This window comes from Pinus tabuliformis, chromosome Q (genome assembly GCF_031772625.1).
Source record: "Pinus tabuliformis cultivar Carrire ecotype Pingquan chromosome Q, CPIR1, whole genome shotgun sequence".
NCBI classification, from domain to species: domain Eukaryota; kingdom Viridiplantae; phylum Streptophyta; class Pinopsida; order Pinales; family Pinaceae; genus Pinus; species Pinus tabuliformis.
The window spans coordinates 1,368,819,979-1,368,834,005 of NC_142296.1; the positions used below are offsets into that span (position 1 = coordinate 1,368,819,979).

The window sequence follows — 14,027 nt, forward strand, 5'->3', positions numbered from 1 at the left end:
TGTGCGATCTGGGCAAATCAGAAACAGAAAGGAAGGATTTTTCTCATGCGTATGCTCTTTTCCCTGCACCTTAGTGTGATCTCGGAAAATCAGAAACATTGAGAAAAATATTTAGTTTTTCGGCTAAAGCTAACTTTGAGATTTTTTTAAAATTTCTAGTTTTTTGGCTAAAGCTAACTTCGAGCCGCAAGGTTCGTTTTTCTTTGCATATTCGTGTTGGGTTTTGTGTTTTGTAGGGAAAAAGAGCTTTCTCAAGGCAAGCACGCAAACCGAGGCCCCCCCCCCCCTCTCTCTCTCTCTCTCTCAAATTTTTTGTATAGATCAATTGGTTCAAAGCTATTTTAAGAGAGTAGAGGTCTTGGGTTCAAGTCTCCATTTTGTGGGGGCGGATTTTTTCATTCCCGCACATTCGCGCACTTTGCCGGCTACTTCAACAATTATTTTTCAAAAAGCCATAACTTCTTCATCCGGAAGCCTTTTTCAGAGCCGTTTTTTTTAAAACCGCCTATTTTTTCGAGATCTATCCATTGGAACACCTACTTTCAGCATCTTCAGCTTCAGTTTTTTTTAAAATGGAAAGCCCATGCCAAGTCATTCTTGACAGCACTAACTACTTCCAATGGGTAGCCTACATCGAAGATTTACTTAGAAGTAAAGGTCTCTTCAGAATAGCCACAGACCAAGAGAAGAAACCAAAAGATGAAGACAAGGCGGCAAAATGGGAAAATAGACAAGATCAAGCACGTGGTTTGATAGGGATGTCTATTTCTCCTGATCTTAGATTCCACATTGCGGAACTTGAGACTCCTCATGAAGCATTAGAAAAACTTGCTAAAGTTTTTGGGATTAAAAATGAAATTAGAGCCCATCAACTTGAAAATGAGCTGCTTACTTTGGATCCTAATAATTTTTCTTGCATTGAAGATTTCTTGTCCAAATTCAAGAACCTTAGATATCTCCTGGAAGGTGTTAAAGTTAAGAAAGACGATGGTAACCTTATTTATTCCATCCTTACTAAGTTGGGACCAGCCTACTCTGTATTTGTTTCCACTTTCCATTCTACAAGAGAAGCTTTCATTTGTCAAGGACAAGACTACAAGCCCCCTTCCTTTGACTCCTTTTGTGATTCCTTAATAAGAGAACAAGAAAAACTCTTACACCTTGGTCTTCTTAATCTTGGAAACTCTTCCACGAAAGCGTTAGCCGCCCAGCAGCAACCAAATTCAAAGAATCCTAAGAAGTCATATCCTCAAAAGAATGGTCCTAAACCATTTCAGCCTCAAAATGAAAGATCATTTCAGCAAAATGATAAGACCAATAAAAACAAATAGAAGAAGACTGATAGACATTGTAACTTTTGTAATTGAGATGGCCACTTAGAATCTAAATGCTTTAAGAAGATGGAAGCCTTGGAAGCCGCAATGAAGAAACATAACATCCATGTGGAGCCTACTTCAACTTCAACTTCCGGAATGGCACTTTCTACATCTCATTGTCAATCATCTCAGTCTGGTTATGCATTAAATGTATCTTCTTCTTCTTCTCATTCTCATGAGTGGCTCATTGACTCTGGAGCCTCTTGTCACATGGCCAAAAACCAAGCCATGTTTTCTTCTTTAAATGATTGTAACACCAAAAATATATATATTGGTGATGATAGATCTCTTAATGTTGTAGGGACTGGAACTGTTCATCTAGACAATGGTCAGTTTAATGATGTATTATGTGTTCCAACCTTATCCTGCAACCTTCTATCTGTCTATCAGATAACTCATTCAGGTGAAGGTAAAATTGTTGAATTTTCACCTCATGATGTTGTAATCAAGGATCTAAAAGATCCTAAACAGATTCTAGCTACTGGTCTTGCTGATGATTCCAAAAGGTTGTATAAGTTTCACAACTTTGGGTCATCCAATCTTCCCTCAGTATTTGTTGCTCATAATGATGAAGTGAGCAAACTTTGGCATGAGCGATTTGGTCACTTAAACTATCGCTCCCTTCAGCATCTATGTAAAGAAAATATGGTGACAGGTCTTCCTATGGTATCTTGCAGAGATGGTGTTTGTTCTGGATGTGTACTCGGAAAACATCATCGGGACAGTTTTGACAAACGTGCCTCTTGGCACGCCTCAGCCCCTTTACAGCTTGTGCACAGTGATTTATGTGGTCCTCTTCCTGTTGCTTCATTCTCTGGCTGCAAGTACTTCTTAACTTTCATTGATGATTTCTCCAGACGCACTTGGGTATACTTCTTAAAACTCAAGAGCGAAGTATTTACCACTTTTTTGGCCTTCAAAGCATTTGTTGAAAAACAATCTGGACATCAAATTCTTAAGCTAAGAACTGATAATGGTGGAGAATATGTTAAAAACACATTCATCAACTTTTGCACCGAAAATGGAATTCAAATGCAACATACTGTTCCATACACTCCACAACAAAATGGTGTAGCTGAAAGGAAAAACCGCACCTTAAAGGAAATGGCTAATTGTATGCTGCAATCTAAAGGACTCAGTCTTAGTTTTTGGGCCGAAGCAATTAATTGTGCAAATTATATAATCAATCGCACTCCTACTAAGGTTCTAGAGAATATCACTCCAAAAGAAGCTTGGAGTTCCATTAAACCAGATGTAAGTCACTTTCGTGTGTTTGGAAGTGAAGCATGGGCCCATATTCCAGATGAAAAGCATAAAGCTTTAGAACCTAAAAGTGAGAAATGTACTTTTGTTGGATATTCTGAAGATGTAAAAGGTTATAGACTTATTCCATTTAAGTCCAAAAATGTTATCATTAGAAGAGATGTAAAATTTGATGAAAATAAATCGGCCTGCGAGCCTAGTCCGGCGGATGTGCCACCTCTTCCTATCTCTTCTATCTTTGAAAACATTTCTTCTTCAGATGATGAAAGCGAGGATGATAATCCTCCCCCACCTTCTCAGGATCCTCAACTTCCAAGATGGGTCCGTGCCACTCGGGATGCAGCAGGTGATCTTGCCAGTGATCCTACAGATCAGCGACGTACACGTTCTCAGTTTGAAAGAGCCTCTTCTTTACTGGCTCAAGCTCCAGTAAATCATGATCCTGACACTTTTGCAGAAGCTTCAGGCCATCCACATTGGGAAGCAGCTATGAATGAAGAATATCATTCATTGATGACAAATGATACATGGGATCTTGTTCCTCTACCAAAGGGACGCAAACTTGTTAGATGTAAATGGGTTTACAGAACCAAGTATGGACCAGATGGGAAAGTTGATAAACATAAAGCTCGTCTCGTTGCTAAGGGCTTTTCATAGGTTGAAGGCATTGACTACACTGAAACCTTTTCTCCTGTTGCCAAAATGAACTCCATCCGCCTTGTTCTTTCCCTTGCTGCCTCTTTAAAATGGGAAGTCCATCAGATGGATGTTAAATCTGCCTTGCAGGAAGAAATCTATATGGAACAACCCATTGGCTTCATACAAACAGACTCCAGCCTTGTTTGTCGACTTAAGAAATCCCTTTATGGCCTCAAGCAAGCTCCTCGGGCTTGGTATGCCAAAATGGATAGCTTTCTTTTAGAATCTGGCTTTTCTAGGTGTCATTCTGACAATACTGTCTACACCAAGAAAGAGGGCAACTCTCTTATCATCCTTGTTCTTTATGTTGATGATCTTATTCTTACTGGTAGTGATCCCAACCTTATAAACCATGTGAAGTCCAGCCTTAAAAAGAAATTTGAAATGACAGACTTAGGACATTTACACTATTTTCTCGGTCTTCAAGTCTTGCAATCCCAAGAGGGTATTTTCCTTTCCCAGTCCAAGTATGCTTGTGATATTCTTCGTCATTTTCACATGGAAGACTGTAAGCCAGCCTCTTCTCCCTTTCAGTCTGGAGTCAAACTTTCAGTCTCTTGTACCTCTCCTGAAGTTGATGCTACCTTATACCGTCAACTTGTCGGAAAACTCCTGTATTTAACCCATACTCGTCCTGATCTTTCCTTTGCTGTTGGCCTTGTTGCGCGTTTTATGCAAAACCCCCGTGAAAGTCATTGGAAAGCAGCTAAAAGAATACTTCGTTATGTTCGAGGTACAGTACAGTTTGGGATTCATTACAGTGCCAAAGCAGCTCCTCTGTTAGTTGGTTTCACTGATTCTGATTGGGCTGGTGACCCTGATGATCGGAAGTCTACTGCCGGTTATGTCTTCACTCTTGGTTCAGGACCTATTACATGGGCTTGTAAGAAACAGGCTGCCATTTCTCTTTCGTCAGCAGAAGCAGAGTATCGTGGTGCCGTGGAAGCTAGTAAGGAAGCCTTGTGGCTTCGTCAGATCCTATCAGAGTTTGGCTTTGAGCAGCAGCATTCAACCACACTTTGGTGTGATAATCAAAGTGCCATTCAGCTATGCAAAGATCCAGTCCAGCATCAGCGCAGCAAACACATTGAACTACACATGCACTTCATCAGAAAGCTCATTCATGACCATGTTCTTGAAGTGCAATATTGTCCAACAGATGATCAGGTTGCAGACATCTTCACAAAGGCTCTCACAGAGGCGAAGTTCACTAAACTTCGATATATGCTTGGAGTTCAGGAAGTTGTCACTAAGGGGGGATAGGCTCTAGTGCCTCCTTCCTTCTCCTATTGTGTCATATTTGTAAATCCTTCAATCCTATCCCAAGTTGTTCTTAAGGGGGGATGTTAGGATATTCCGACACATAGGATATAGTTAAGTTCAACTTGGTCTAGTATAGAGTTAGGTTAGAGTTAGGTAAAGTGTGTTTCTTTACCGTTGTACATTTTGTAACTTACAATCCGACGGTCACGATATGTAGTGATCCGACGGTTCACTCTCACCTCGGTATTACCGACACTTGATCCGTGGCTTGACACCCGATTGGTCCATGAGTTCTATTTAAAGCGCATGGAGGGTCATTGTTCGGGTAATCCGTGCATGAGAGAAGCTTATGTAAATTTTCATTCTTTGATTAATAAATTGCCTGTAGTACCCACGTTGGGACAGGCCGTGGACTGTTTCCCTCCTTGCACTCTGAGGGTTTTAACCACGTCAAAAATACTGGTGTATTGATTTGAGATCTGGTTGTGAGCGGTGTCCTTTTGGTATTCTTTCTGTGGAACTTACCCTGCAAATTCCTACAGTGCGAAGAGTTCTGTGCATTGAGATTGTTCTCATCATGGACAGCCTCACTGCCTGGTATCGATCGAGGAGATAATTCATCAGATGAAGAAGCAAGAGAACATGGAGTATCTCCGTCGCATGTAGATGCACTATGAATGGTAGGACACATGGGCAAGTAAGGTGCAAAGGAAGCTTCAATATGGATGTCTGCTTTGACCGAAGCGCATTCCAAATCTAAGTTAGAGTGTACATGAGAGAACAACAGATCACATCATGTGCTTGGGCGTTCATCACAACATATGGAAGCATGGGAGTGTGATGACAGCCCAAGACTAGAGGTTGATCGAAAGAATTAATTATGCATGATATTTCACCAAGATTAGCGGATTGAGAGTCGATCAAGAATAGAAGCCTACACATGACCGCAATTTGAGCCAGCAACTTTAGAATCAAGCGAATGCACGCAACTAGCTTGTGAAGCGGATTGATCAAGTGAGTCATGCTACAAGGAGTCATGGCTTGTAGATGATGGACGATAGAAGAGACGTAGATTAGACTCAAGGCTTGGGTTATGAACGGTGATGTCCTCTTGCGAAATGGAGGAATGAGTCTTTGCCACAAGCTTTTTGAGCCATTCTAGAATTTCCTCTGTTGGAGCGGGAGACGGCTGAGCAGATGAGTTGGGAACATGTTGTGCAGATTTCTCAGCTTTGTGATCGTTGTGAGGGGATACCCGCTGCGCAAATTTCTTATCTTTGCGACCACTATGAGGGGGCACCCACTTTGAGACCGGAAAGGGAGGAGGACACGGAACAAATGAGGTGTTGGGCTCCTCCTCTACAAACTGAGGGGCCTCATGATCCACAAGAGTCGAGGGAGAAGGGAAATCAAGAGGTTCACCATGTCAGGAAACATGAACCAAGCGTTTCAACTCTTGGCTCATGAAGTCAAGGTCCACAAACCGTTCAGGAATTTCATGACAGAGGTGAAGGAAGTGGGTAGCAAAGTCCTCAACTGATTCACCAGGCTTCATTCTTAAACGAGAGATTCTTTCATAGACATCTTGGTGGTTACACTTATCGAAGGCTTGATGGAGCTCCTTAAGGAGAGTGAGAAGGGAATGGACGGAAGCAGGTGGCAGGGTATGACACCACCGATTAGCACAGACCTTCAAGGGTGAGGAAGAAAAGAATGCAAACAAGCTCTTCACTATCGATTTCATGAGATTCGCAGAAATGAAGAAAATCATAAATGTGCTTGGTTACGGACGTTCTGTCCTCACCGTCAAACTTTAACAAGGACAAGTGATCGAGAAGCTCATCAGGGATTGATAGTTGATTAAGGGAGAAATGACAAAAAGACCTCGGGAGCACGAATTGTGTATGATCCATTTGGTAAGAGATTCAAACCAGATGTAATAGTCTCAACTTGTCGTCAAGCTCTCCTTCTAGCCCCAAAAATGTTGATGGTGTTGGACCCGCCAACATTTAGGGGATCTCCCAGGTATGAAATCCCAACTAGACCTCACATCGTTTGGTGTAGGAGTCCCATCGGGTACGACGGCCCGGTTGCCATTATCATAAAGATATGCCTTAGCTCTTGCTTGTTAGCACGTGAGAGTGGTTTGTTTTGTCTCCGAACAGCGAGGTTCGCATGCCTAGTGAGTGCTTAGTGTTGCTTGTGTCAGAGTTCTTTCACTGCAAAGGGAGAGGGTGGAAGTGAGTCTTAGGTTGAAAGGGAATAATCCCAACTTTGTTAGAGACACACAACACAACAGGACATTCGCAGCTTCCGGCGGAGTAGTCCACACGGATGCAGCAGTCACAAACACAAGGTGAACAAATAGCACGTACAACACCCAACGGAATAGTCCACACAAGTGCGACGGCCATTATAACAAGTTTACAAGAATGAATTTGTCGAGTGTCCGGTGGGATAGCCCACACAAGTGAGACAACGTTAGCAACTAATACAACACATTTCCAATAGCATATGTATTAAAACAACTTAAATAGTTCAATTGTCTTAATACAGGTTAAAACAACATGCATTACAAGCGTCCAAGAATAGTCTTACAAACGAATACAATACATGTGTGAAAACATGTTGGCCAATTAGCAGGCTTCTGAATTAAGAGAAAGTTTACGAGAAATTCTTCGGCGTAAATCACAAGATAAATCATTTGTCGACGCGTTTCGAACCAACAAGTGTGGTTCATCGTCAGGACAAGTTGAAGAAACAGATCCAGCTTAGCATGTTAAATAGTCTGAGCAGAGACTCCAACGACTATCTTGACTAACGGCTAATTTTGACTTTAGGACCAGAGTCAAGATTTAATGGAAATTAGTTAAATTATGTGAATAAATAATAATATAAAATAATTTAAAAATTGTTAAAGGTTAGTTAGAAAGTTATTAAAAAATTATAAGTTAAATTATGTGAATAAATAAAAATATAAAATAATTTATAATTTATAATTTGTTTTTAAATGGGACTTAAAGTATAAATAATATGTATATATATACAAAGGTTGGTTAGAAACTTATTGGAATAATATACATAAAAATAATAATGAATAAAGTTTAATTACGAAAGTTATAAAAGGTAAAAAGATTTTAATTTCATTTTAAATAAATAAATAAATTCAAAATAAATAAATAAATAAATAAATAAATAAAATAATAATAAATAATAATAATAATAAATAAATAAATAATAATAATAATAATAATAAAATAGATAGATAAATAAATAAATAGTTACAAAAAAAACTAATAATAATAATAAGAATGGAAATTAAATAAATTAATTAAAGTAAATAAAACAAGCGAGCGAAAAAAATTAAAAAAAAATAAAAAATAAAATAAATAAAATAAAAATAAAAATAAATAAATAAAAAAATAAAACAAGCGAGCGACATTTATTAAAAAAAAAAAAAAACATATATATAACCGGAGTCAAAATGAGAAACCCTAGGAGGAAGGAACCAAAAAAAAAAAACAAGGCGCCCAGGAAAAACAGCGAAAAAAGGGGAACCAACGAAAGCAAGAAAGGGCAAGACTAGGAAGAAAGGGCCGGGATCCAACAGCTACTGATCTTCCAGCCGTCATCTCTATTGAGATTGCTCGGCCTTCTTTCAATTTCAATAGCTTCTCTGAATTTATGGTGATGGAACAGAGCAACCCTGGCAATAACCTTGGCCACCTCAATACACACTTGATGCTTGGTCTTTTCCGCATGCTCTGCTAACGTTGAAGACTTGGTTCTTCCATGTCTTAGGTCCGCTGCATGTTCGCTAATCCTTTGATGGATGGAGCGTCCTGTTTCCCCAATATAGGGGGTCCCACAAGAATAGGGGATCAAGTAGACACCCTTCATATCTTTAGAAAGTTCCAAGACACTTTTGTACACCATTACACCACTAACCCCGATACCAGGGCGTTGGAGCCACTGCTCGCTCCTCAAAAAACGATTATAGACTCTCAAGGCTATGTGGGAAGAGCCAAGTGAAAAGTCTTTTGCATGTACAAATGAAGGGTATTTATAACCAAGGGTAAAACTGACCCTTGTGACTATTCGACTTCCCTCATGAATGTTTGACTTACATGACTCTTCGACTTTACATGACTCTTCAGATTTACATGTGGGTCTCTTGGAGTTTCACATTACATTACATTGATTACAAAAGTATGGCCCACAGTAGTGATGTGGCCGAGATGACTCATGACATGACTCGACACGATAGAGCTGATATGTTCATGCTGCTGGTGGTGTGCATGTCAAGTTGCAGTGTTGTTGAGTGATGGATGTGCTCTTGGTGTATCATAGCTTCACCTCCGCATGGCAAGGTGTGTGGAGTCTTCGATGGTCTTGGTGTTCGCTTGATGTTGCATGTGCATGTCTCTCCTTCGCTTGTACTTTGGCATGCTCCATGTGTTTGTCCATTCGCGAACAAGTCTCCTTGCATGTGCTCCTTGTTCATCTTGTTCGTCGTCGCACCATGTCTCATCCATGTACCTGTATCTGCAATCACTCATGACGAGACGACATCAAATCCAGAAATCTCCTAGTCTACCATGATGCATTGTCTTTCGCTTTCGGATGTAGGTGACCGGGAGAGAGGACAAGGCTTTGCAACTGTGCAAGGTAGATTTCAAGCTGGGATGCGGGCTTCGGGCACTATTCATGAAAACTGCGCAGAGGTCACTAGGAAGCTTACATGGGCAATCTGGATCAGCAGTGACTGTCTGCGAGATCTGGCTTGGCTGGAGGGCAGATCTACACAATTTTTTTAGGGAGACAGTGCAGGCAACAGAGGGAGACTAGCAATGAAAACTGCGCAATTTCTCTAGGGAGTTGGCAGCAGGCTACGAGAGGCTGTTGGGAAAAATTGCGCAATTATTCTAGCGCGCTAGCAGCAGGCTGCAGGAGGTTGTTGGCAAAAACTGCGCAATGTTGTTACGTTGCCCTGTTGGACGTCCTTGCGCAGTTTTTGAGCTGAGCGGGATGCTAGGCAGCTGGGGGACTACTCATGAAAACTGCGCAGTTTTCAAGATGAGCAGCAAGTTGGCTGATGGGCGTACTGGCTAGAAAAAATGCGCAATTTTATAGGTCAGTGCAGTGACAGACAACAGGTGTCTGTCCGGCATGTCTACGCAGTTTCTTTAGTTAGCGAAAGCGGGCATGCTTGGCAGCTTCTGCGCAATATTTTGGGGGAGTGAGGCCCGAGGTCACTGCCCGGTCAAACTCTCTGATTGACCAACTGGAGGCTTGGTTGATTTGCTTGCGAGCAGCGCAGATTGAGATGGCTTGTTGGGAAACTTATGCGTTGTTCTGGGTGACAGTCAGTCGAGTTGAATCCAGGATTGCGCAACGCACACTGCTTGGGAGGCAGCCTCAAGCTCTACACAATTCTAGGCAGCAGTACATGTTCACTGAGGGTTGAAACTGCACATTGAAGCTCAGCGGAGGTTCGGTTGTTGGGGTTGGTCTGGTCGACATAGCTTCAGCGAAATGACTAAGTGTGTGAATGAGTGACTCCTTGCATGCATGACCTTGCGAACACACAATCAATATGACTTGACGACAAGACGCCTCGAACCATCAATGCAACGTATAGTTGGTGTGACTGACAGACGGTGTGATAGATAAGCGCGAGACTTGTGATAGATCACTGAACGACCGTGACAACACTTGCGTGACAGTGCATACAACTTCGTGTGTGAGTGCGACAGATGTTTACATAGTGAACGCAACTTGTACACACCAATGTTTCAGGGGAGTGCCCCCCCTAATCCCGCTCCCAATCCGCGCTCCAGGCGAGAGCGACTTGGGAGTGGGTCAGGAGCGCGCTCCCTAAAAAAACAGTCCCTGCCTTTTTGGGAGCATTTAGCCTTTCTTGCAAATCTTTTTTGCAGTAATGTTCCAAGTGCAATTTTTTTTCAAAGAAACAAATAAGTTTTGAGTGGTGCAACTTAATGATCAAGCCTATGGCCCTAGTATTGATATGCAATTCATGGTAATGTTAAATTCTTAAATTAAAAGTGACATTCTCCTTAATCTTCATTTTCATCCTTTTACTTAAATTTTTAACATTATCATGAAATGACTCGAGATGTTTGAGAGTGGTTCTGACCTCACTGGATTTCATATGGAGAAAGTAGAATTTTAGGTTTCATTCAAAATCCAGTAGACTTATCAGTTCTTCAGGATTTCAGGATTGCAATGTTTCCATTGAATTTTGTCATGTATTAGGGTATGGAACTCGTATTTAATCAAGAGCTCCAATCCCTCTATGTACCTTGATGTTAGTGACATTGGTTGTCGAACTCCTCTATCATGACTCTCCTAAAAATGTACACATCCCTCAAACAAAATCTTGACTTGACATGCTATGCTTTTTCTATCTCATGTTAATGCTTAGAGGGTGATATTAATGACAAAGATACCTTTGGATATTAATGCTTAGAGGGTGATATTAATGACAAAGATCCTGATTTTCCAACAACACTAAAAGAATAGACATTTCTCGTGGTGGCAAGAGGCCCAAGCATAAGCAATAGATAATAGATTTACTTGTCGTTTCTAGTTTCTAGTAGTTTTTATAACTATTGACTCTTTCATATTTATTATGATATTTTTTTAAAGTTTAAACAATATATGACAATTTAAGTTTGAAGTTGGCAATTATAACTCATTAGTAATGAATTATGAATATGATGCTACATGAAAGTTGAAAGTTGTTTCATTTCATTTTATAACATTTCATTTCATGTTAGATATTATTTGTTGTAATGGTTACACTTAGCTTACAAGTACAACTTTCGTGATAAATGATGATAAATGTTATATATTGAATTTTGAAACTTGAAACTTTAAGATTGATGAATCACAAGACGCAATATGGTGTATGTTACTATGTTACTAACTTGTGGACGTGGTTGATGAAGATTATAACTTCTAGATAATTGTTGTTATATGGTTCAATCTATGTTTTTTTTATATCTAATTCATAATTCTACATGTTTTTATTGACATATATGCATCAAAATAAATAAATAAATAAATATATATATATATATATATATATATATATAAAACACTCCGGGATTTGCTCCCAAACCGGGAGCTTTTGAAAATATCGCTCCTGCTCCCAAGTAACACTGGTACACACAAAGAGGGACCTTGTGCATAAGCTAGAACATCGCTGCAAGCATGACATGGTGACCAACATGGAAAAAGATGTCTGATGAACGATCAAGCGAGGAGGGTGCAAAGACTCAACACGGGCTCACAGGATGAGCCCAAGTGCTTGCAAACATCAAGGAAAAACCCAAGGAAGGCTCTGAAATTGGATGCAGGGCAAAATTTTGGAGGGTGTTGTAGCCGCTACAACACTTGGAAAAATACATCCCATTTGGAAAGGAAAAGTGGATTTTTATGATTTTATTAGCTACATGTATAATTCTAATGGAGACCAATAGAGTTGTGATGTTAAGATACATTCAAATAACCTAAACACAACAAGACATGGATTCATCAGAGGCCTATGCAAATAACCTTAAAAGAGAACAAAACTCTAGAAGACTAGCAAGATATTATATGCTTAGAGGTGACAAGAAATTATAATCTAAATACAATAAAATGAGGTAGAAATTGTACCTCGCAATTCTCAATATGTAATTCTGCAGTGATGTCTCTAAATACAATAAAATGAGGTAGAAATTGTACCTCGCGATTCTCAGGATGTAATTCTGCGGTGATGTCCTTGATCAAGTCTTCACGATTTCCTAGAACCCATTCACTACATATAAACAAAAAGGGGAATTAGGAAAAGGGTTAAAGAGAACACCATCAACAACAAAATTAGAGAAGATACTACCTATTACACAAATATATGAATGTTGAAATGGCATTCATTCAAAACTATACAAAATCACAATATTTAATTCTAAATTCAAACAATGAATGCTTATTGTTATGTATGAACTAAAATGCAATTAATAAAACACACAAGAATTGGTAATTAATAGGAATGGTAACAATGTACACAACAACCAAAAAATTGTACAATTTAACAAAATATAAATCCCAACGAAAAGGAATATTTTGAGGTGAATAAATATCATGCAAAGAGAGAAGAAATTAACCTTACTCAAATGTTTACTACAAAAAAATTGACAGACTTCATACATGTTCCTAACTACCCATCATAAATGCATATCATGAGCATATTGAAATATTGAAATATTTCAATGTTTCAACAGTAATCGTGCACTTTTACACATCACCCCTATAATTCCCTCCAACATCTTTCCTCAATTCATCATTTTGACCATGGTAATCACTACCTCATGCTTATTCCTTCTCCATTACCTAGATGTCAATTAACAAAATTACATGAAAAAAGAAAACATAAAAAATCTCATATAAAATTCTATATCCCATCCTTTGATATACAACATTCAATAGCCTAGTTCATATAAAAACCTTATAGCAATTTGTTAAACCACTAGCTCAAGTTGGAAATTCTAATATTTACAATATCCCTATAAAACTTCATCGTTTTTGTGTGCATTAACAAATACGTTTTTACTCGTATTCTCGAACCCTATATCTTGTTTATCCAATTTCTACAAGAATTAATTTACAAGTCGTCCACAAATCTAAACACTTTGTTCTTTACTCTTAGCCTTGAATCCCACATCTTGTTTATCCAATTAATGATTTCACAAGTCATCCACAAATCTAAACACGTTGTTTTCTACTCAACCTTAAAACCCACATCTTCTTTATCCAATTAAGGATTTCTATAGCGGCTAATTCTACAAGTCATCCATGAATCTAAAACATAGTATTCAAAACCGGAAACAGTGATCTGTCTGGTCCATCTATCAAACTAGTTTTTAAACCAAAACCGAAAAATCAAACTGGTCAGATCTCAATGAATTGGTCTTTAAAAAATTACATGAAATAATTAATTTTAATGAAAAAAACTATTTTTAAGATTTAAAACCATGATTCCAAACCAATAGAAACAAAATATGCAAAGTTTGTTCATCAATATATCATGTAAAGGTGTATATATCAAAATGGCACAGAGTGCAATACATATCAACAATGAAATCAAATGCAGTCCAAAATCAATGTTAGGATATTCCAACACATAAGAAATAGTTAAGTATAACTTGGTCTAGTGTACAGTTAGGTAAAGTGTGTTTCTTTACTATGTACTTTTGTAACTTACAATCCGACAGTCACGATATGTATAGTTAAGTATAACTCGATCTAGTGTAGAGTTAGGTAAAGTGTGTTTCTTTACTATGTACTTTTGTAACTTACAATCCGACAGTCACGATATGTAGTGATCCGACGGTTCATTCTCTCCTCGGTATTACCAACACT

The 14,027-nt window shown here is 39.0% G+C and overlaps 1 protein-coding gene across 3 annotated transcripts in view; it reads right to left on the reverse strand.

Annotated features, from left to right (window-relative positions):
* LOC149225005 (alpha-1,6-mannosyl-glycoprotein 2-beta-N-acetylglucosaminyltransferase) overlaps nt 1–14,027 on the reverse strand; it is a 247,210-nt gene that overhangs the window by 62,656 nt on the left and 170,527 nt on the right. For all 3 annotated transcript variants that reach the window (XM_089386403.1, XM_089386401.1, XM_089386402.1), the window contains one exon: nt 12,354–12,426. In XM_089386403.1, coding sequence (XP_089242529.1) covers nt 12,354–12,426 — 73 coding nt within the window. The remainder of the gene's footprint in view (nt 1–12,353; nt 12,427–14,027) is intronic.